Source organism: Procambarus clarkii, chromosome 22, assembly GCF_040958095.1.
Source record: "Procambarus clarkii isolate CNS0578487 chromosome 22, FALCON_Pclarkii_2.0, whole genome shotgun sequence".
Taxonomy (NCBI): domain Eukaryota; kingdom Metazoa; phylum Arthropoda; class Malacostraca; order Decapoda; family Cambaridae; genus Procambarus; species Procambarus clarkii.
Window position 1 is genome coordinate 38,789,576 of NC_091171.1, and position 25,378 is coordinate 38,814,953.

General features: G+C 46.5%; 1 protein-coding gene across 1 annotated transcript in view; it reads left to right on the forward strand.

Moving 5' to 3' along the window:
- Positions 1-21,588: 21,588 nt before the first annotated feature.
- LOC123760392 (potassium voltage-gated channel subfamily KQT member 1) overlaps positions 21,589-25,378 on the forward strand; it is a 95,128-nt gene continuing 91,338 nt past the window's right edge. Inside the window, exon 1 of the mRNA XM_069328865.1 lies at positions 21,589-22,792. Within this exon, the coding sequence (XP_069184966.1) occupies positions 22,098-22,792 (695 nt within the window). The 5' untranslated portion in view covers positions 21,589-22,097. The remainder of the gene's footprint in view (positions 22,793-25,378) is intronic.

Below are 25,378 nucleotides of genomic sequence, written 5' to 3' on the forward strand. Positions count from 1 at the left end.
CCCCGAGCGCTAACCACTCAGCCGCGAGGCCCCCCCCCCTCCCGAGTGGGGGGACGGGAGTCTCGCCCCCTCCTGTGTGCGTGTGAGGATCCTGGCTCCTCAGCCTCCTCCATCGATTGTGATCTCTCTGGCTTTTGTTTCTCCAGCTCAACCCCGAAGGTCTCCGGTGAGTGGGCAGCTCAGGAGATGGGGGTCAAGATCTGGAGGAGGAAGAGGCGGTGGAGGAGGAGGTGGAAGAGGAGGAACAGCAGGAGGAAGAGGAGTGGGAAGGGTCGAGGATAGTCATGGTCCTAGTTAAGATAGTGGGTTTTTTGACTGTGGCGAAAAAAAAGGAAAAAGAAGTTGTTGTTGTTGTTAAAGATTCGCTATCTGGAACAAAAAGTTCCAAGTAGCACGGGCTATGGTGAGCCCGTGAAAGGAATAGAAATAAGAAGGAATAGGAGAGCGAAGAATAGCAAGAAAAAAAAAATATGTGGGCGGTGACTTAACAAATGGCTTAGATGTTGTTGTTGTTTAAGATTCGCCCCATGGAACAAAAAGTTCCAAGTAGCACGGGCTATGGTGAGCCCGTAGTGGATTTTTTTCTTATGGCTTAAGAGGCCAAGTTGTACAGAGGCGAGGGAGAAGAGAGGTTGGTCTTGCTAGGAGATGACAACAGCTGGAGTGGGTAGTTCCAGCCTCTGAAGGTTATATTGAGTTGATTTCGGGGTTTTAGTGTCCCCGCGGCCCGGTCCTCGACCAGGCCTCCACCCCCAGGAAGCAGCCCGTGACAGCTGACTAACACCCAGGTACCTATTTTACTGCTAGGTAACAGGGGCATAGGGTGAAAGAAACTCTGCCCATTGTTTCTTGCCGCCGCCCGGGATCGAACCCGGGACCACAGGATCACAAGTCCAGTGTGCTGTCCGCTCGGCTCCCTTGAGGAAGGTGGGAAGTTGTTCAGTGATTGACAAGGAAAACTACTGTAACTACTCTTTATGGTATAAAGAACGAATAAATCATTGTTTGAAGCGAAGGTTAACTGTAAACAAATCCACAAGGGCCGTGACGAGGATTCGAACCTGCGTCCGGGAGCATCCCAGACACTGCCTTAATCGACTGAGCTATTCAGGGGATATAAATAGGAGCTGCCTCGTATGGGCCAATAAGAACATAGGAATTAAGGAAATTGCGTAAGGCCTATTGGCCCATACATGACCGCTTCTATTCATGTCCACCCCAAACTCATGATCATGTACGTCTAACCCACGCTTGAAACAATCAAAGGATACCACGTCTACGACGTTACCCGGTAATCTGTTCCACCAATCGTCAACCTTGTTTTCAAACCAGTATTTACCCAGGTCTTTTCTAAATTTAAACTTATCCAATTCATGAACAAATCCACAAGGGCGTGATGAGGGGTTCGAACTTACGCCCGGGATGATCCCAAACACTGCCTTAGTCGACTAGTCCTCGACATGGTTAAAAGAATTGTAACCGGGAGTTCCACTGACCTCACACGGATCCTGTAGAGTTACAATTCTTACCAAAGCCTATTTAGATCGTCTTGAACGGATATATTCGTGTTTTGAGCTGAGAAAGTTTTGTCTATAACGCTGGCCGGCTTCTTGGGTTAGATTACTAACTGCTCCTAATTACAGGCAGTTATTAGGGGTCAGATTCACGAAAGCACTTACGCAAGCACTTACGAACGTGTACATCTTTCCTCAATCTTTGACGGCTTTGGTTACATTTATTAAACAGTTTACAAGCATGAAAACTTGCCAATCAACTGTTATTATTGTTATAAACAGCCTCCTGGTGCTTCGGAGCTCATTAACTGTTTAATAATTGTAAACAAAGCCGCCAAAGATTGAGAAAAGATGTACAGGTTCGTAAGTGCTTGCGTGAATCTGGCCCCAGGTCACTATACTGCCGAGCGGCCGTGACGCCGCTATAGACACAGAAATTTTACCTAGACAGATAAATAAGTCTTTCGAAAATCATTTACAAGAATTTTTGCTATTCTGTCTTGCAAGGCGTCGAGTGAGATGTGATATAAAACAAGTATATAAAACATATATAAAAACGATACGAAATTCTTTATATTCAGTAAAAAGAAAATTTGTATTAAAACAAGGCAAACCCTGGTTTTTAAAGCTCGGGTAAACCGGTTTTGATTCCAGGGGCCAGATTCACGAAAGCACTTACGCAAGCACTTACGAACCTGTACATCTTTTCTCAATCTTTGGCGGCTTTGTTTACAATTATTAAACAGTTAATGAGCTCCGAAGCACCAGGAGGCTGTTTATAACAACAACAACAGTTGATTGGCAAGTTTTCATGCTTGTAAACTGTTTAATAAATGTAACCAAAGCCGTCAAAGATTGAGGAAAGATGTACACGTTCGTAAGTGCTTGCGTAAGTGCTTTCGTGAATCTGGCCCCAGGAAGTACTTGAAATACTCCCCCGGGGGGCGGAGGCCCCTGGGGGCGGAGGCCCCTGGGGGCGGAACCCCCGGGGGGGCGGAGGCCCCGGGGGGCGGAACCCCCGGGGGCGGAACCCCCGGGGGGCGGAACCACCTGCAGGGAGCCGCTAACCGAAACACTTTATTGACAGTAATACCGGATATACGTTTAAAAATAGGTCGGAAAAATTAGATGGTCTTCAAATGCGAACTTATATATATATCGTTAACGTCGCTAACAAGTCTTGTTTGGACCCAATGGTTTGATGTTTTTTTTTTAACTTCCTCTGTCTAACTATGTATACTTTGTATATATATTTTTTTTTAGATTTTAGAGATTTATATATATTTTTGTACGTATGGAAGCTTTGGTATATTATCAAATTCCATAATTTTGTTTACTGGTGTAAACAGTTGTATGCATTTGTATACCTTTGAATTCATTTGTATACTATTTATATATATGTGTATTTTTTTTCTACATATGCCCACTTTTGTTTACTGGTATATACAGGTGTATACTTTTTGAATACATTTATATATACTTTTGAATATCTTGTCATTTCAGTTGTGTTAAGCACTCAATGTTTATCTTATAAATATAATATTCTTGTGAACTACTGAAGGAAGAGAGTATACAGTTACCCTTTCATGGAAGTTCATGGAAAAAGTCGCCCAAGCGGAGATAATTCGGTAAAACTCGCTCCAAAAACTTTTTTTTTTGGGGGGAAGAGGGGGGGTTTGGGGGGAGGTCTTGGGGGGGGTGGGGATGGATGAGATGTTGCAAAAGTCCCTCCCCCACCCCCCTAGTGAGCAGGAGTGGCGGTTGAGGAGGAAACAGGGTTAGTGGTCATCTTGCATTGGTCAGCTACGAAAATGCAACGATTTAGTAAACATTAAAGCAGTTTAATTTTGACGTTTACTGAGGATTGGCGTCGATAGGTTAGGTGGGTTGTTTGGGCTTGTACGTATCAAGAGAAGGTGAAGGGACGACGACGTTTCGGTCCGTCCTGGACCATTCTCAAGTCGATTGTTTTGTCATTCTCAAGTCACAATCGACTTGAGAATGGTCCAGGACGGACCGAAACGTCGTCGTCGTCCCTTCACCTTCTAGTGTGTGGTCTGGTCAACTCTCTTACTGTTGTTTTGCTTCCTTGGCTCACAAGCAACACAGCAAAGCAAAACATGTCGTAGCTCAGTCGATTACGGCAGCGGCTGGGATGGTCTCGGACGCAGGTTCGAATCCTCGTCACGGCCCTTGTGGATTTGTTCATCACAACAAAGGAGAAGGACAATTGCTTGCCCTTATACCGCAATGTTTGCTTTGCTTTGCATGCCAACCGCGTGACTACAAACCAAAATTGAACTTTGCTTGCAGCCCAATTTCATAACTGTAGCAAAAAAATGATCTTTTCTTGCTGGGTTAATTGCTACAACAATATTTTTGCTTGCTTGATAACCGAGAAACTGGAACAAACATTGTGCTTGTTCCCCTTGTTTGTTTGTTCCCCTTGCTTGTTGCGAGTGTGGACCAGTCACAAAGCTGCAGTGATCCTCCCCTGGGTGACAGGTGATGATCAATCACCCTGGGGTCATGACAGGGTGATGAGTGGAGGCTTACCCCCCCCCCCTCGCCCCCCCTACTCTTACACACATATACACGCACATGTAGTGGTAAGGGGAGGGGGGGGGGAGAAAGAAGGGGGGGGGAAGGGCTATATTAGTCGGAATTTGAGGATTCATTTGATGTGACTGGTTGAAAAGTGAGTGGTTGGGGGAGACAGATAACTGGTAGAGAAGGCAGGGGGGGGGATGGTTGTTCAATCTTTCCACTGATAAACAATAGTTTTAATATCTGAGGTGGGTTTGGTCTGAAGACTATAATGCTATTTAAGCGTTCATGTTACCTCTACCCCTCAACCTCTCTCCGAGCAGTTGACATATACGTGATTATGTTAATAAAAAGAAGCAAGTCTGCAATTTCATATCTGCCGTTGGGAAGATATGAAATAACTGGCGGACGGTTATGAATCCGCCAATAGCCATGCTATCTGCCTCTGACGTCACAGGTCCACAGGCGGCGTGCATACCAGTTGAGAACAGGTACGACCATAACCGGGGTCCCCAGTTACTGCTGGGTGAACAGGGCAAATGGTTAAGGAATGGCGCCCAATCAATCCTCCAGGTCCAGGACTCGAACCAAGACCAAATCGGTGGCGTGGCGAGCGTGTTACCACGACGCTACGAGGCAATGTCGGTGTTACTGTTCTTATTAAGCGTCTGAGGTCAGGTCAATAGACGTGCGGGTCACACACACATCAACTAGTATTGCGTCACTTGCTCAACCAGACTATTATAGCTTGCCTCATTCACGCTACACTCACCAGTCAGTCTAGCTGACCCGGGCACAGTAACTTGACTAGTTACTTGAAATTAAGTTAGAATTACCTTTGAGTCGTCTTAGTGAGACCAGGAATCACCAAAAGTCTACACATCCACTAACGAAACCTCTACATCTTTCCTCAGTCGTGGAGGCTTTGCTTTCATTTAGTAAACAATTGACGAACCTGTAAACTTTAATACCCCGAAGGTTATTATTGTTACAAACAACTTCATAGTCCTTCGAACCTCATAAACTGTTAAGTGAATGTAAACAGAGTTGCCATGATTAAGGAAAGATGGACAGGTTTCGTTAAGTGGATGCGTAAATGCTTGATGAATCCTGTCCCAGGAGGCTCAACCTTCCCTCGGTAAGATGCCACAACAAATGGTGTAAACTATAATGGCTCAAGAAGTCTGTTGATCTGGGAGTTACTCAGCTGTCACGGGCTGCTTCCTGGGGGTGGAGGCCTGGTCGAGGACCGGGCCGCGGGGACACTAAAAAGCTCCGAAATCATCTCAAGATAACCTCAAGATAACCCTCAGCATCTGAGGTGCTCCTTCGAGCGTCACATTTGAGGTGGTTTGGCCTGGCCTGTTGCGGTGGTACCAGCAACTGGCCCAACCTGTTAATTAGCCTGAGGAAGCCGCAAGACACACAGAGATCACACTAACGTGATGCATCAAATGAACAAATCCACAAAGGGCCGTGACGAGGATTCGAACCCCTGTCGTAGCTCAGTCGATTAAGGCAAGTGTCCGGGATGCTCCCGGACGCAGGTTCGAATCCTCGTCACGGCCCTTGTGGATTTGTTCACGCGGCAATACTACCGTGATTTTATTTGCAATTAAACGCGATATTTTTGGTCGCTGTGATGAATACGTTGAAATGGTTGTCCATTGAGAGAACTGGCTACTACTCCCCACCAGTCGCCTGCACCCTTTTCCACACACACCGAACTGGAGGCGATGAGTCACAATAACGTGGCTAAAGTATGAAGACCAGACCACACACTAGAAGGTGAAGGGACGACGACGTTTCGGTCCGTCCTGGACCATTCTCAAGTCGATTGTGTGACAATCGACATTCTCACAATCGACTTGAGAATGATCCAGGACGGATCGAAACGTCGTCGTCCCTTCACATTCTAGTGTGTGGTCTGGTCTTCACGCCGAACTGCTCTCCATCAGCCCCTGTTTTAGGAACTTATCTTGAGATGATTTCGGGGCTTTTTTAGTGTCCCCGCGGCCCGGTCCTCGACCAGGCCTCCACCCCCAGGAAGCAGCCCGTGACAGCTGACTAACACCCAGGTACCTATTTTACTGCTAGGTAACAGTAGCATCAGGGTGAAAGAAACTCTACCCATTGTTTCTCGCCGGCGCCCGGGATCGAACCCAGGACCACAGGATCACAAGTCCAGCGTGCTTTCCGCTCGGCCGACCGGCTCCCATTGGATCAATCCTTACCGGAAGCGCCTCATTTCTGCCTCTTGCAAGACCGCAGGTGATGTTGCTCGTCTCTCACCATCTTCCAGGACATCCAGCTTCATTTTTCCAGCGCCAGCAGTTCCAGAGGGCAGACGGGGCGATTCGCACGACAGATTCCCCAAGTACACCAACACAAAGTTCTTTGCCCTGAGCGATCTTATGTCTCTTGCCTCAGTTTCCTCTCGCCTTTGTCATCGGTTTCACTTTCCACAAGTCAGGCGAGGCGGGTTTTCCAGAATATGAAATATTACCATGCGCCTTACCACAAAGGCTTTGCCTCAGGTGCTCTTCCTCACTTCTTTCTCAGCCTTTCTTCCTATTCATATTTATATTTTGACTTAGAGTATTGCTTCTTTCGGAAAGTTAGGTAGTTTGCATAGTGGGGAACTACCTAGTTTTCTTCGTTAATTCGTCGTCTCACGCTCCACAGAAAACCTTCTCATTGCAGGCGATGAGTCACAATAACGTGGCTGAAGTATGTTGACCAGACCACACACTAGAAGTTGAAGGGACGACGACGTTTCGGTCCGTCCTGGACCATTCTCAAGTCGATCATCGACTTGAGAATGGTCCAGGACGGACCGAAACGCCGTCGTCCCTTCAACTTCTAGTGTGTGGTCTGGTCAACAACCTTCTCATTCTCATGGTGTGAACATCTGACCGTCTTATGATACTCCTCTGACCGCATCCTAGCAATCTGAGAGAGCAGGCAATTATCACGGTAAACCGCGAAGCCAATTCGATTATAGCACTGGGAAAGGGGTCAGGATAAGGCTTTGGAAAGGGACGGGAGGAAAGGAATGGTGCCACAACCACTTGTGGATGGTCGGGGATTGAACGCCGACCTGAGTGAAGCGAGACCGTCGCTCTATCGTCCAGCTCACTATATTTTCAATACATGCAAGATTTGATACCTAAGCGAACCCTTAATGTTGAGTTGAAGACTCATCGACCTCAAGAGGGTTACATGGGTTTACTGACTAACCAGCAAGTATACCTTAGTCCTGGACGATGTCAAGTACTAATGTAAACTCAGTGTATACACCGAGAAGGTGAGGGGGAGTAAACTTTTTATTTATATATCCCTTGTGGCGCTCTTGAGAATGTATAAAAAAATCTTCAGATCCTCTTGACTGACAACTCCCTCTTGACAGCTGCCTCTTGACAGCTCCTCCTTGACAGGTCTCTGAGCCAGAGACTATACTGCCCCAAGAGGCTCTCGTGACACTCATCCACTAACATGAAGCTGTAAGAAGGATACAGCTATGCTTTCTGCCTCAAAGATGGTCGCGACTCTGAAACTTATAAAATATAATCGTAAAAAGTAATTATCCACACACACACATCTCACGACCTGGAAGACAGAAGAGTAAGAGGAGACATGATCACTACCTACAAAATTCTCAGAGGAATTGACAGAGTAGATAAGGATAAACTATTTAACACGGGTGGTACACGAACAAGGCGACACAGGTGGAGACTGAGTACCCACATGAGCCACAGAGACGTTAGAAAGAACTTTTTTCAGTGTCAGAGTAGTTAACAGGTGGAATGCATTAGGCAGTGATGTGGTGGAGGCTGACTCCATACACAGTTTCAAATGTAGATATGATAGAGCCCAGTAGGCTCAAGAACCTGTACACCAGTTGATTGACAGTTGAGAGGCGGGACCAACGAGCCAAAGCTCAACCCCTGCAAGCACAACTAGGCGAGTACACACACACACACACACACACACACACACACACACACACACACACACACACACACACACACACACACAGGTACCCAAATGGCCAAATAGTAATTTTCTGGTTTGATATTTACACTGAACTTGAGTCACTACTAAACTCATTGTTTTCGGTTCCTCTGAGAAGCCTTTTAGAATATGAGCTGCTTCTTATAAGATCCTTCTTCTCACACAAAGAGACACCAACACTGAATGGCCGTCGGGAGACATCTCCCGTCACGCAGGGTGCAGTCGCACCTTCACAGATCTCCAGTATCAGCTCTTGATACTGGTAATGGCTCAAAAGGGCCACCACTTACGGGCTATTCATGCCCGTGCCACCTTTTGGGTGGCTTCATCTTCATCTTAACACATTCACAAAGGAGACATCTCCCGTCATGCAGGGTGCATTCGCACCTCCACAGATCTCCAGTATCAGCTCTTGATACTGGTAATGGCTCAAAAGGGCCACCACTTACGGGCTATTCATGCCTGTGCCACCTTTTGGGTGGCTTCATCTTCATCTTAACACATTCACAAAGGAGACATCTCCCGTCACGCAGGGTGCATTCGCACCTCCACAGATCTCCAGTATCAGCTCTGATACTGGTAATGGCTCAAAAGGGCCACCACTTACGGGCTATTCATGCCCGTGCCACCTTTTGGGTGGCTTAATCTTCATCAATCAATCACTGAATGGCCGTGGAAACTTGGTCTCTCTATTGACTTTACTGTTTACCGAATGTATATTATGACATTTCTCATATTTTGATTTTTCTTAAATTGCTCTTTTTTTCGTTTTGGCAATTTGCATAAGGTCACGTTCAATTGTATACATTGTTGTATTTTATGTAACCATAATTTAACAGAATTTGATCTCTAGTTACTGAATTATACACTGAAATCACACTAACGTGATGCATCAAATGAACAAAGGCAGCGTCTGGGATGCTCTCGGACGCAGGTTCGAATCCTCGTCACGGCCCTTGTGGATTTGTTCACTAGTTGCAGAATGTTTATAAAAACTTAATTTTACTTAGGCGAAGTTTAGGTGATGTTGGTGATGTTTGTTTGTTTGGAAATGTTTGTAATGTTAGAGGATGGAAGTGTCTATAGTGGTGTTTCTGGACGTTCCGGTACTGATGGGAACGCTCCGAAGCTTTTGGGCTCCTCTCATATCTGTCATTCTATGTTTGGAGTCATGCTGAAGGGACAGAACACTGGACGCGTTATCCTGTGGTCCTGGGTTCGATCCCGGGCGCCGGCGAGAAACAATGGGCAGAGTTTCTTTCACCCTGATGTCCCTGTTACCTAGCAGTAAATACGTACCTGGGAGTTAGTCAGCTGTCACGGAACTAACTTCCAGGGGGTGGTGGCCTGGTCGAGGACCGGACCGCGGGGACACTAAGCCCTGAAATCATCTCAAGATAACCTCAAGATAACTTATCTCCTCTCCTACCTTATTACATTTTTGTCCGCTCATCTGACGCTAAAGAAATTTTGTTCGAAATTTTGAAATTTTGTTTGAAATTTTGAAATTCTGACGCTAAAGAAATTTTTTCTTACAAATTTGAAAATTTGTAAGAAAGGTCCTTAAGGCTCATTTTGGTGCATGGTTTTCTGCCTTCGCCAATTCTCCCTGTGTAAAATATCCTGTTTTTGTCAACCTGTCTAATTTTTCTGAACATCTGGGATGTCGTGATCATGTCTCCCCGCTTTCCTCTGTCTTCCAGCTCTGTGAAGTATAATTCCATTTAGTTTTCTTTGTAAATTATGCCTCTCAGATCTTCATCAGTGTCGATTTGTTTCCCCAATATATTGGCTCCATGCTGGGGCTGCATATTTAAGAAATTGTTGGACAAATGAAGTACATGGCTTCCTGAATCACTCTTTATGTTAATCGTACTTGCAGATGCAGCTGATGGTATCTGGTGTGTGTGTGTGTGTCTATAGCCCGTTTTCTTTATTTCCATGCAAAATATTAGGTTACTAAAAGGCACAAACTTAAGTAATCCACCTAACTAACCTATCCATAACACAGTAGATATTTGCAACCAGCTACTTTTCATAGTACCCCATATTCCGTACGTTGGGGGACCATAGCGTACAAAATGGAGCGTATTAGTTGAGAGACCCCGGGTTGGTGTGCGTGGGTACATGCGTGTGCGCCAGCTCACAATTCCAGCGTGTGCACTTAAATAATTTAGTTCTGGACAGTTTGTTTAAGCTCTACCAATTTGTCGCCACGTTTTGGTTATTGAAGTGTTCAAGAGGGAAAGTAATTATATATGTAGAATATTTGTTTCTGTATCATTGTTTACAACTACAGCTGAGTGATGCTTGTGTGCTGCCAGACCCTCTTGACGCCACACTGTGGAGTCACCATCATTGTATACATGTATATACATTATATACATGTATATAATGATGATATATAATGATGGTGTTATTCGTCCTTCGGAGTTGAAGATGATCATGACTTCCATATATGAGGTGGAGGGTCGGTGGCTGTGTGCCAGGTGATGGACTTAATAGGACTTATCAAGGGAAATCGCCAAGCCATTACGACTATATAGCACTGGGAAGGGGTCAGGATAAGGATTTGGGATGGGACGGGGAGGAAAGGAATGGTGCCCCAACCACTTGTGGACGGTCGGGGATTGAACGCCGATCTGCATGAAGCGAGACCGTCGCTCTACCGTCCAGCCCAAGTGGTTGGGTGCCAGGTGATGGAGGAAGAGACCACTGTGGCTGGGTGCTGCTACAGAGGTGCAGGTTGCTCTAGCTTTGTGCGTGGCACCTTTCCTCTGTACCTCTGTAGTCCCTCTACTTTCTGGCGCACGGGCCCCTGTGGTGACTGTTTTTCCAAGTTGGGACAGTCCTCAGCAACTGTCCAGGTCTTTGAGGGTCACCTTGAGGTAGTCCTTGAATCGTTTCTTCTCCCCCTCAACAGTACACGAGCCCCTGGCATGATTCTCCACACAACAGCTGTTTAGGTAATCGTCTGTCAGCCAATTCTGACAACGTGGCTTGGCCATCTGGCCTGAGTTTTCTGTAGGAGGGTGAAGACGTTGGGAATACCGGCCCCTTCCAGGACCTCCGAGTCCAGGGTTTTGTCCTGCTACCTGATGTGGAGGAGTCTGCAGAGTCTGGGGAGTCTGCGGAGGCTGGGGAGTCTGCGGAGGCTGGGGAGTCTGGGAAGTCTGCGGAGTTTGGGGAGACAAATCAAGTGAAAGTGATTGAGCTGTTTGGCGTGTCTGCGGTAGACAGTCCAGGTCTTCCTGGCGGAAAGAAGGATGGTGAGTACCAACCCTTGCACGGTAGACCTTCAGTTTAGTGGTAAGGCTGATCGAGGCCTCTCTGCTCCCAGACATTCTCACGGAATCTTCCAAAAGCAGCGCTGGCCTTTGAGATCCTGTTGTTGACTTTCGCCTCTATGTTCACCGCTCTTGAGAGTAGGGTGCCAAGATAGGCGAAGTTGTCAACTGCTTGCAGGTTCTGCTCCTTGACAGTGTTGTGTGGTTCTCGGTAGGGTATTCCAGGCGCCGGTTGGTACATGACTTCAGTCGTTTTGGTGCTGATGATGAAACCGAAGTTGTTGCAGACTCGTGAGAAGCAATCCATTTCGCGCTGCTTCATTTGCTTTGTGCTGGCGTTGAGGACGCAGTCATAAGCGAACATGAAGTGTCTTATAACAGTTTCCTTCACCTTTGTAACGTTTGCAGGCGCCTGTGGTTGATGAACCTACCATCAGTCCTGTATCTGATGAGTCCTGGCAATCACGGAAGGCATCATTGGTTGAAGATGAATGGTGAAGAGTGTTGGGGCGAGAACGCAGCCCTTCTCACACCGTTCGTCACCGGGATGGCTTTTGACTAGTCTCCACCGTCTAGTACTTTCACCATCATACCATCGTGGAACTGCCGAACAATCGCAGTGAATTTGCCGGAACAGCCAAACTTCTCCATTAACTTCCACAAGCTATCTCTGCTGACCTTATCAAAGGCCTTTGTCAGGTCGACGAAGGTCACGAAGAGGTCGCTATGTTGCTCCTGACATTTTTCTTGGAGCTGCCGTGCTGCGAATGTCATATGTCTTGGCGATGTTAAATATGCTGGCCTCGTTTAACTGTTGTGGGACCTTATCTTCATTCCACATGGAATGGAAGAGCTTTGTCAGTTTCTGCATCATGTCTGGGCCTCCTGTTTTGTACACTTCAGCAGGGAATGCATCTGATCCTGGCGCTTTGCCACAGGAAAGCTGCAGACGATGAGTCACAATAACGTGGCTGAAGTATGTTGACCAGACCACACACTAGAAGTTGAAGGGACGACGACATTTCGGTCCGTCCTGGACCATTCTCAAGTCGATTGGGTCCATTCTCAATCGACTTGAGAATGGTCCAGGACGGGCCGAAACGTCGTCGTCCCTTCAACTTCTAGTGTGTGGTCTGGTCAACCACAGGAATGCTGTTTCATGGCCTTCTTGGCTTCTTCTGTGGGAGGTTTATCAAGGTCCTGGTTGACCTCCACTTGAGGTAGGCGAGCAATGACCTCATCGGTGATTGTGGCAGGGCTGTTAAGGACCAGATCAAAGTGTTTAACCCATCTCTCCAAGATCCGCTTCTTTGTCAGCAGTTGGTCTCGTCTGCACTGAAGAGGGAAGCAGAGCCAGAGAGCCGTGATCCATATATTGTCTTCAGAGTGTCATACAAACGTTTGGTGTGATGACTTGAATCAGTAACCATGGAATTCATTAGCCTTTCTGAGGTGGAGCTCTACCACTGTGCCATTCTGGAGGCCCAATAGGAGAGATTTCAGAGGCAGCAAACCACTGCCTCTGAATATTCTGGCGAATATTCAGAATATTCTGGCGAATATTCAGAATATTCTGAATTCTGCATCTGAACTTTTTACTTACAAATGTACTCAGTACGATCCTCTTCCACCCCCCCCTACCCCCCTCCCTAACCCTCACCTGCACCTCCCCCTCCACTCCTCCCCCTTTAGCACTCCCCCTTCACCCCCTCCAGTACTTTTCCGTCACTCGTCTCCAACACTACAGTCTCTCTCTCCCCTCGACTCCCCTCATCTCAACTCTTGGTGTGGTGAGCGTGCGCAAGCGGTTCCGCGCGACTGGAGGAGACTCAACCCAGCCCCTCCAAGCAGGAAAAAGAAAAACTATGAAAAACACAAGGCTTCGTTATAAGTGCGAGATGTATTATATCTCGTCATCGTGCATTCTACGGTGGGTGATATCGCAAGCGACGATATCACCCATTGATAATAATGACTGGATATATTTTAATGATATATCGTTAATATAGGATATATTTTCCTCAGGACAATATCTCAGGCTTGGAGTCTGCATTCCAAATCATACAAACCTGCTCAAGTGTGTATATTCAGGTGTGTTTATTAATACGAAACATATGTGGATCTGGGTTTTTACAGCGGAGTACTGATGGGTGGTCGTTATATCCAGGTGTACTGATGGGGGTCGTTATATCCAGGTGTACTGATGGGGTCGTTATATCCAGGTGTACTGATGGGGGTCGTCATATCCAGGTGTACTGATGGGGGTCGTCATATCCAGGTGTACTGATGGGGTCGTTATATCCAGGTGTACTGATGGGGGTCGTCATATCCAGGTGTACTGATGGGGTCGTCATATCCAGGTGTACTGATGGGGGTCGTCATATCCAGGTGTACTGATGGGGTCGTCATATCCAGGTGTACTGATGGGGTCGTTATATCCAGGTGTACTGATGGGGTCGTTATATCCAGGTGTACTGATGGGGTCGTCATATCCAGGTGTACTGATGGGGGGTCATTATATCCAGGTGTACTGATGGGGTCGTCATATCCAGGTGTACTGATGGGGGTCGTTATATCCAGGTGTACTGATGGGGTCGATATATCCAGGTGTACTGATGGGGTCGTTATATCCAGGTGTACTGATGGGGTCGATATATCCAGGTGTTCTGATGGGGTCGTTATATCCAGGTGTACTGATGGGGGGTCGTCATATCCAGGTGTACTGATGGGGTCGTCATATCCAGGTGTACTGATGGGGGGTCGTCATATCCAGGTGTACTGATGGGGGGTCGTCATATCCAGGTGTACTGATGGGGGGTCGTCATATCCAGGTGTACTGATGGGGGGTCGTCATATCCAGGTGTACTGATGGGGGGTCGTCATATCCAGGTGTACTGATGGGGGGTCGTCATATCCAGGTGTACTGATGGGGTCGTCATATCCAGGTGTACTGATGGGGGGTCGTCATATCCAGGTGTACTGATGGGGGGTCGTCATATCCAGGTGTACTGATGGGGGGTCGTCATATCCAGGTGTACTGATGGGGGGTCGTCATATCCAGGTGTACTGATGGGGGTCGTTATATCCAGGTGTACTGATGGGGGTCGTTATATCCAGGTGTACTGATGGGGTCGTTATATCCAGGTGTACTGATGGGGTCGTTATATCCAGGTGTACTGATGGGGTCGTCATATCCAGGTGTACTGATGGGGGTCGATATATCCAGGTGTTCTGATGGGGTCGTTATATCCAGGTGTACTGATGGGGGGTCGTCATATCCAGGTGTACTGATGGGGTCGTCATATCCAGGTGTACTGATGGGGGGTCGTCATATCCAGGTGTACTGATGGGGGGTCGTCATATCCAGGTGTACTGATGGGGGGTCGTCATATCCAGGTGTACTGATGGGGGGTCGTCATATCCAGGTGTACTGATGGGGGGTCGTTATATCCAGGTGTACTGATGGGGTCATTATATCCAGGTGTACTGATGGGGTCGTTATATCCAGGTGTACTGATGGGGTCGTTATATCCAGGTGTTCTGATGGGGTCGTTATATCCAGGTGTACTGATGGGGGGGTCGTTATATCCAGGTGTACTGATGGGGTCGTCATATCCAGGTGTACTGATGGGGGTCGTTATATCCAGGTGTACTGATGGGGGTCGTTATATCCAGGTGTACTGATGGGGGGTCGTTATATCCAGGTGTACTGATGGGGTCGTTATATCCAGGTGTACTGATGGGGGTCGTTATATCCAGGTGTACTGATGGGGGTCGTCATATCCAGGTGTACTGATGGGGGGTCGTTATATCCAGGTGTACTGATGGGGGTCGTTATATCCAGGTGTACTGATGGGGTCGTCATATCCAGGTGTACTGATGGGGGTCGTCATATCCAGGTGTACTGATGGGGTCGTTATATCCAGGTGTACTGATGGGGGTCATTATATCCAGGTGTACTGATGGGGGGGTCATATCCAGGTGTACTGATGGGGTCATCATATCCAGGTGTACTGATGGGGTCGTCATATCCAGGTGTACTAATGGGGTCGTCATATCCAGGTGTACTGATGGGGTCGTTATATCCAGGTGTACTGATGGGGGTCGTTATATCCAGGTGTACTGATGGGGTCATTATATCCAGGTGTACTGATGGGGGTCGTCATATCCAGGTGTACTGATGGGGGTCATTATATCCAGGTGTACTGATGGGGGGTCGTCATATCCAGGTGTACTGATGGGGGTCGTTATATCCAGGTGTACTGATGGGGGTCGTTATATCCAGGTGTACTGATGGGGGTCGTCATATCCAGGTGTACTGATGGGGTCGTTATATCCAGGTGTACTGATGGGGGTCATTATATCCAGGTGTACTGATGGGGGTCGTCATATCCAGGTGTACTGATGGGGGGGTCGTCATATCCAGGTGTACTGATGGGGGGTCGTCATATCCAGGTGTACTGATGGGGGTCGTCATATCCAGGTGTACTGATGGGGGTCATTATATCCAGGTGTACTGATGGGGGTCGTCATATCCAGGTGTACTGATGGGGGGTCGTCATATCCAGGTGTACTGATGGGGGGTCGTCATATCCAGGTGTACTGATGGGGGTCGTCATATCCAGGTAAACTTAGGGATCAGTATATATTCAGTGTAACTATCTTCACTATTCAGTATCTTTTATCGATAAAAAAAATTACGAAATGTCTTATCTATATAAATATTACGAAAAAAAATCTTTTAATCGCGTAGGGAAGAACAATTTCAGGAGAAAGCGCCAATAAAGCCATTACGACTCCATAACACTTACAAGGAATCACGAAGAAAATAATGCATTCACAATCGACTTGAGAATGGTCCAGGACGGACCGAAACGTCGTCGTCCCTTCAATTTCTAGTGTGTGGTCTGGTCAACGAAGAAAATAATGTTGCAGATGAGTCTTAGTGATGATGGCGTCTGAGGTTATTCAGCGAGATTAAAAATTAGTGTAATTAACAATTTCATGCAAAGGGAGCCAATAGGAAATGACAGGAAAGCCAAACAGGAAATGGAAAAGTTGTGAAAATAAGATATCTTCCGAATTTTTATATTTTCCCTATTTTGCACGTCCAGAAATTCGGATTTTGGTCGATATTCACATTTGCTTCAATCTATGAATTTGACGTATTCATGGCATTTCAAAATGCCGTGGACGACAGCAAGGGCATGGTGAGTGGGTGGGTGGGTGGGGGGGATGAGTATATTATCGCATTCTCTTCAGATATTTAGAAACTCACGTTTTTGAAACAGTGGGAGTGCGAGGCTGACAGTCTGTCACTGACAACATTGAGGTTCTTCCAGGAAGGAACACGGCTCCAGAAATAGCACACACACACACACTATCTCCCAGCCTGTTCACGGAGGTCATGAGTGCTAGGTAAGGTTTACTGCTGCCGCCATTCCCACGCGCGCGCGTGCACACACTCACACGCACAAGGCCGAGGTAGAAACAGTTCGCGTAGCAGTAGATAGTTACCGGGTAGATATATAGCCGCTACTGGCTGCTTCCTGGGTATGTATTCACCTAGCTGTGCTTGCGGGGGTTGAGCTTTGGTTCTTTGGTCCCGCCTCTCTACTGTCAATCAACTGGTGTACAGGTTCCTGAGCCTACTGGGCTCTATCGTATCTACACTTGAAACTGTGTATGGAGTCAGCCTCCACCACATCACTTCCTAGTGCATTCCATCTGTTAACTACTCTGACACTGAGACAATTATTTCTAATGTCTCTGTGGCTCATTTGGGTACTAAGTTTCCACCTGTGTTCCCTTGTTCGTGTTCCGCCCGTGCTAAAGGTTTTGGTCAATTCCCCTGAGAATTTTGTAGGTGGTTATCATGTCTCCCCTTACTCTTCTGTTTTCCAGGGACGTGAGGTTCAGCTCCTTTAGCCTTTCCTCGTAGCTCATTTCTCTCAGTTCCGGGACGAGTATGGTGGCATACCGTTGAATCTTCTCTTACTTTGTCTTGTGTTTAACTAGGTATGTACACCGGGCTGAAGCCTGCATATTCCAGGACTGGTCTGTCATAAGTGGGATACAACGTCCTAAAAGATTCCTTACTCAAGTTTCTAAAGGCAGTTCTTATGTTGACCAGTCTAGCATATGCCGCTGATGATATCCTTTTGATGTGGGCCTCTGGGGAAAGGTTCGGTGTGATATCAACCCCCAGATCTTTCTCTCTATTTGACTCTTGCAGGATTTCACCTCCCAGATGGTACCTTGTGTTCAACCTTCTGCTCCCTTCGCCTAATTTCATTACTTTGCACTTTCCTGAGTTGAACTTTAGTAGCCATTTTCTAGACCATTCCTCCAGTTTGTCCAGGTCATCCTGTAGTCTCTGTCTATCATCATCTGTCTTGATTCTTCTCATAATTTTTCAACCCGTTCTCGCAAATTTAATAAGTCAATATTGACTTATTAAATATGTGCATAGGTAACATACTTAACATAATAGTTTCCCTTGAAAAGCTTCATAGAAAACACCGACCTTACCTAACCTACTTAGTATGTTAAGATAAGCATCTTATTGATCCGTAATTACAATTATTACCTAACCTATACCTATAATAGGTTAAGTAACAATTGTAATTACGAAGCTATAAGATGCTTATTTTAACATACTAAGTAGGTTAGGTAAGGTTGGTGTTTTCTATGAAGCTTTTCAAGGGAAACTATTATGTTTAGTATGTCACCTATGCACGCAACTAATAAGTCAATATTGACTTATTAAATTTGCGAGAACGGGTTGAATTTTTGCATCATCAGAAAACATTGAGAGGAATGAGTCCATACCCTCTGGAAGATCGTTTACATATATCAGAAACAGGATGGGTCCAAGTACAGACCCCCGTGAGACTCCGCTGGTGACATCTCGTCACTCTGATGTCTCCCCCCTCACCGTTATTCGCTGTTTCCTGTTGCTTAGGTACTTCCTTATCCACAGGATCACCTTACCTTTTACTCCTGTCTGTTGCTCCAACTTTTGTAACAGCCTTTTGTGTGTGTGTGTGTGTGTGTGAAATATATATAGTATACTTCGGGGTAAACGGCGTTGTCCGGATAGGTTTGTCTATCTACCATCTATCCACCCATCATTCTATCTATCTATCCCTTTATCAATTCATCTATTTATCTATCCATCTATCGTGTCTTCATCACTGTAATTATTATCCTACACCAGTAACTCATGAAAGAGTTCGTGGTAAACTCTCCTTTTCTCACTCTCACGATTTCAGACTTCATGAAAATCGTGCATAGGGATAGAGTTATAGACTAATATTTCTTAAAACATTTAACTTAGGACTACCACGACCAACCTGTGTCCGTCCCATACCCCGGACCATGCACTCTGCAAAATTTTATCACTCTAGGCCTAAGCGTCTGGCCTCCATCTTTGGACAAACATTCTAACAATATAGATATGACAGAGACAATTAGCTCAGTACATTAGAAAACCGGCGGTTAGGAAGGCGGGGTCCAAGAGCTAACAGTTCGATCCTGCAGTAACAACTTAGTGAGTAAGCGCGCGCGCGCACACGCACACCGTTCATATTCGAGGGAGCTACGAATTTCCCACAAAACCTGGAAACCTCGTAGGGGGGGGGGGGGGCCTCGTAGCCTGGTAAAGGGGCCTCGTAGCCTGGTGGATAGCGCGCAGGACTCGTAATCCTGTGGCGCGGGTTCGATTCCCGCACGAGGCAGAAACAAATGGGCAAAGTTTCTTCATCCTGAATGCCCCTGTTACCTAGCAGTAAATAGGTACCCGGGAGTTAGTCAGCTGTCACGGGCTGCTTCCTGGGGGTGGAGGCCTGGTCGAGGACCGGGCCGCGGGGACACTAAAGCCCCGAAATCATCTCAAGATAACCTCAAGATAACCCAAACTAGGTGAGTACAAAGCAGGTATCTACTACACAATGACCGCGGGGAAAATGTATGGAACAGCGGGAAAAAGGGGCCGCTCCCTCCCAGACGTACTTATTAAAATGAGATTAATTTATCTGATGGGTGACGTGCGTGTGATGGAAATAGATGAATCTTTTAGGTTAACATTACACTGACAGCTGTTTCTCAGCGGGCCGCCACCACCCCTCATCTTGCTGAAGTTCTTGTAAGGGTGGTGGCAGGGTGAGGGAGGGTGAGGGAGGTATGAGGCAGGGTGGCATGTGGCAGGGAGGTATGAGGCAGGGAGGCATGTGGCAGGGAGGTATGAGGCAGGGAGGCATGTGGCAGGGAGGTATGAGGCAGGGAGGCATGTGGCAGGGAGGTATGTGGCAGGGAGGTATGAGGCAGGGAGGCATGTGGCAGGGAGGTATGAGGCAGGGAGGTATGAGGCAGGGAGGGTGAGGGAGGTTTGAGGCAGAGAGACATGTTTTTTTTTACATTCTTGTAAAGCCACATTCTTGTAGCGTTTCGGGCAAGTCCTTTATCCTAATTTTCCCGGAATACGACCCGCCGAATCGTTTAACAACCAGGTACCCATTCACTGCTGGGTGAACAGAGGCTACAGTTAAGGATTGGCGCCTAGTCAATCCTCCCCGGTCAGGATTCGAACCTAAGGCAAGGCGCTTGCGAAATGGCAGGCGAGTGTCTTACCACTGCGCCACGGAGATGTGGCAGGGAGTCGCCAACACGGTAGACTTCCCTATTCATAATGGGACAAATTATGATTGGTAGAACTATTTTGACAATTTATAAATATATATATATATATATATATATATATATATATATATATATATATATATATATATATATATATTACTGTATATATGTCGTACCTAGTAGCCAGAACGCACTTCTCGGCCTACTATGTAAGGCCCGATTTGCCTAATAGGCCAAGTAATTTTCTTTATTTTCAATAAATTGTTTCCAATTAGTTTATTTGAATATTTTTACTATATTACTCTCGTAAGCCAATCCTGGGGTACGCCGATGTCTTTCAACACTAAGTAATCAGCAGTTAACAAACTGCTTCAGATCGGCGGCGGCTTACTTAGTCGTCTTCCAGGACCAAGTTAAGAGAACGTGGACTGCCCAAGGTAAACTGTCTTCTCCATTACTGCTGCCTCCACACGTTACCTCTGTGGACATAAAACGTCATTAGTTAAATGGACGGTACACTGGGGAAACCAGGCGGTAACACTCACTAGAGAGTTGACATTATGCTCGTATCACAACAGATGGCGCTGATCTTGATACGCCCACCACCAGAGGTCATCCACAACGACCTCTCTGTCTGACCAAGGCAGGAAACCACGGCCATTTGCCGCTGTCACGCCTCCACCAATAGATGGCGTTATCCACGTAACATCCAGTATTAGGAGGGGGGGGGGGGTTGTAGTGCAGACCCATAGATGGCGCTGGAATTGCCACTCTACACTCAAACGAAGGTGACGAGTCCGTACCGCACACACACACACACTGTCGATGGTAATTGTAAAATCAATTCTCCAAAACTCATTTTTATTTCTAGTCTGACACGACGCTTGAACGCGTTTCGTAATAACTTATTACATTTTCAAAGACTTTAGTTTATACATACAACTGTAACCTGTAAACACTAAACAGAGTCAGCTAATCCGTCATACTTTACATTTGGGTGAGGTGATATGGTGCAACAGTTTTGGATGAGGTGAACAAACTTGTGACAAACACAAGACAGAACACGAAACTCTGGGTATTAATTGGATATGAGAGCATAAGAATGGAAGTAACTGCAGAGGGGCCTATTGGCCCATACTTCCTCTTGCTGCTTCTATGTTGGTACGGAGTCTTGAAGTGCCCACGTCAAGTGTGTGTGCGTGTGTGTGTGTGTGAGTGTGCGTGTGTGTGTGTGTGTGTGCTTGTGCGTGCGTGTGTGTGTTGTTGACCCACTAGCGGGACAGAGGCGGCGTTTCGCAGGTCAGATTGCTAGGAATTTGACTGACGTTTATATTTTGAAAATACTGTAATTTGATTTAAATGTTGACGATCCTCGACATAGAGCCAAATATACACGCATACACATTTATGTAAATAGGCACACATACGTCACACGTAAGTTAATAACACCTTCATTCATACACAAATACAATAAAGTATTCACGTGCAGTGATAAATCTTATTCTCCCATATACACACACACACACACACGCACACACACACACACACACACACACACACACACACACCTGGTGCCCTCTACTAGCAGCTGCCTATTTGTGTACTTCGATTTCTTTTTACAGCGGAAAATAGCACATACCTCCTTTCAAATCACTCCGTTTTGAATTCAAAAAGATGAACGTTATCGAGCCAACCGCCCTGGAGCGCCCGCACGAAATAATAAATGATGACCTGGAACGGATGACATTCAGAGTGCAGGTCAGAGTTGACCCGAGCTACGCCGGGGCCTCCAGTGAGTGCGTAGCGTGGAGGGCTCTGACGCAGCGCCCCTCCAGCGGCATGTGATAGTAAGCGCTTCACTGACGGAGGACAATGTAAGTGTCTTACCACCGCGGTCGTTATTGGCGCCAGGTGAGGAGGCCCTTGGCGCATTGTGAGGGAGACAGAGTGGGGAGGTATTGCCAGGAGTCGGAGCGGTGAGGAGAGGTTTTTGTGAGGAGGGGTTTTTGACACAGTAGGAAGGGGAAAGAGTTAAGGTCAGTGAGGGAAGGGCGCCCTTTGCGGGCCGGCTATTGGACGGCTGTGGTCGCCGGCCATGCTGGGCGACAGTGTGACCGATGGAGGCGTTGTGTCCGCACGACGGAGGTATTTTAACCGGCAGGAAACGACCGAAAGCAACTTCTCGGGCTTCTCCTGCATGACTGACGACGTGATATTGACGGTGTCGCGCGCACCTCTCAGCCACCGCGACGCAGTGAGGCGCAGGTCACTGGAGGGGGTCGAGGACCGCTTCTTGGAGACCGCACTATCCTTCGACTCCGAGGTCGACGTGGCGGAGAAGCGGATGTTAGACTCCCACAACATCGACACCCCCGCCTGGCTCCCCCTGCAAGTTCCCCTGGCAGACGCCAGGGACAGCTGCCACTCTGACATCATCCCCTCAGACATCACCGACGTCGAGGCCGGCCATCTGGCCCAATCCCGCGGCCGGTTCTGCCAAGCCCGAAGGTACGTGGGACGCCGGCTAGGCCATGGACACCACAAGCGCCATCCGTCACCTATCCGTCGGCGGGAGGAGGACGGAGGCAAGGAGTCTCCTCCCATCACCGTCAACGTCTCCTCCTCCGCCTCCTACCCGGAGAACTTCTACCCGATCTTCCTGCCCATGGACCAGGCCTTCAAGGCCAAGTACATCTTCACCAACAAGAAGGGCAAGACCCTCAAGGAGAAGACCTACCTCTTCCTCGAGCATCCCTGCGGCTGGATCTGCTTCTTCTACCACTTCACAGTGTGAGTACACAACGCTAATGTTATCATTATTATTATCAACAACATCAACGTTATCAACGTTATCATTCATGTGGGTGCGGCCCAGTGCACGGACCTGCGTATATACACTTGTATATGTGTATGTTTTTATGTATTGTTTTAAAGGGAAGATATAATTTTTCTCTGGATGTGAAGGCACGGAAGCAGCCAGTAGGTGAGTTATGGTTATCTGTATTTTAAGTCTGTAATTCTTGTAATATGTATAAATAACATTACAGAGGATAGTTATCACTTGTTTTCCCTGTTTCAGTTGTACTTATACACTCTGAACGTAACCCTAACCCAATCTAACCCTAACTAAGCCAACCCTAACCTTATCTAACCTGCATTTTTAGTCTAAGCTCATATTAAGCTCTGCGGATTTCAGAGACGTTTCATCCCTCAAGATTTCTTCCCCTAACAATTTTCTTAAAAATTGCATTGAAAACTTAACCATAAACCATTTCAGGCGCAGACAGAGGCTGTCATACACCAGAAAAAAATCCAGAAAAAATCTGTAAATCCCAATTTCTTTTATGATTGATGTGTGATTGATTTATTATCATAAATCTTAGCCTCGAAATACATGTATTTTTTTCCAATTTATTACTTAGATGAATATGGAATAAAAAAAAAGTAACGAAATTAAATTGTTAATAATTATACAAATGCTTCAGTTAACTAAAACAGCTCATTACCACTTACGGGCTATTCATGCCCGTGCCACCTCTTGGGTGGCTTAATCTTCATCAATCAATCAATCAACAGCCCATCTTCCTAACATGAAAGTCTTAATTAACTGTAACGATGTGCTCAATCGTCCAGATATTGACGTGCTCGACCAATAGAAAGTAGACTTTTGTGTTACTGAATTTGAACAAACTGGAAAAGGTTATATATTCACGTTGCTAATAAAAACCTAACCTAACCTAACCTAACCTAACCTAACCTAACCTAACCTAACCTAACCTAACCTAACCTAACCTAACCTAACCTAACCATCCTAGGCCTACTACACGAGATCTGAGGCCTAGTGTAATTTTTTTTTTTAATAATTAGTAATAATAATTATACTTTCATAAATTTTTTACATTTATAATTGGTTTAGTATACACCAATTTACAACAACATATCAATTTCAATTATAAAAACAATATTAAAAAAATAATAATAAATTCTAAATAAAATAAATATTAAAAAATAGCAATAATTATAATAAAAGTAATAAGAGAAAAAAGTTATCATAAACACATTTATAATGATAAAGATGCTGACGATAAGATAATAATTTTAATAATATATCAATAATATTAACTAAATATTTAATAATACTGAAACTAATAATAATAATAATAATAATACATATATTAGTAAAATCGTTGGTAATGATAAGAATGTTGATAACAAAAATAATAATGATGCAATGATATTGATAACATGTGGCAGATATTGCAAGAGTTCAGCAACCCTCAGAGCAAGGACGACACAGGAAAAAAATAACTGACCTCGGAATGACTCTTAAATCTCCTCTCACATAGAGGCGAAGATCCCAGCATCATTCTAGTTTCAATGTGGCTTACGTAAATGTAGCGAAACCCGGATACTCGAAGAGTGTGGATGTTCCAATAACGAGGGGTGTGGCTGTTCAAATAACGAGGGTTTCGGACGTTCCAAAAACGGGAGTGTAGAGGTTCCAATAACGTGTCTGGTTTTGGCGGGAGATCACTGCGTCTGGCCCCAGTGGGCGGCCTAAGACTTATTAAAGGATCAATCTGCTTTTAAGCTGCCGATGTCACTTGGGCTTCCTGGGCCCTCTTGTGTGGCTGGGAGGGAGGCTTCCTTGGGCCCTCGTGTGTGGCTGTGAGGGAGGCTTCCTTGGGCCCTCGTGTGTGGCTGTGAGGGACGCTTCCTTGGGCCCTCGTGTGTGGCCAGGAGGGAGGCTTCCTTGGGCCCTCGTGTGTGGCTGTGAGGGAGGCTTCCTTGGGCCCTCGTGTGTGGCTGTGAGGGAGGCTTCCTTGGGCCCTCGTGTGTGGCTGTGAGGGAGGCTTCCTAGGCCCTCGTGTGTGGCCAGGAGGGAGGCTTCCTTGGGCCCTCGTGTGTGGCTGTGAGGGAGGCTTCCTTGGGCCCTCGTGTGTGGCTGTGAGGGAGGCTTCCTTGGGCCCTCGTGTGTGGCTGTGAGGGAGGCTTCCTAGGCCCTCGTGTGTGGCCAGGAGGGAGGCTTCCTTGGGCCCTCGTGTGTGGCTGTGAGGGAGGCTTCCTTGGGCCCTCGTGTGTGGCCCGCAGAGTGAGAAGAAAGTGAGAAACAAGTAAGAAAGTGAGGCTTCACTTTCTTGTTTTTCGTTTGAATTGGGAGTTTGCCTCCGCTATCTTTAATATATCTCTATTAATTTACTCCTCATCGTCGTGTTTTCCTTTTATCTTCCTGTATTTTACGTTATCATTCCTTTCGTTATCGTTATCTTCCACTCTGCGTTAATCTTGAAGCAGTTTGCATTCAACTCACTTAAGAGGACCATAGAATGATTGAAGTAATGAAGAAGTCAAGAAAACGTCGTAACTACTGCGTTA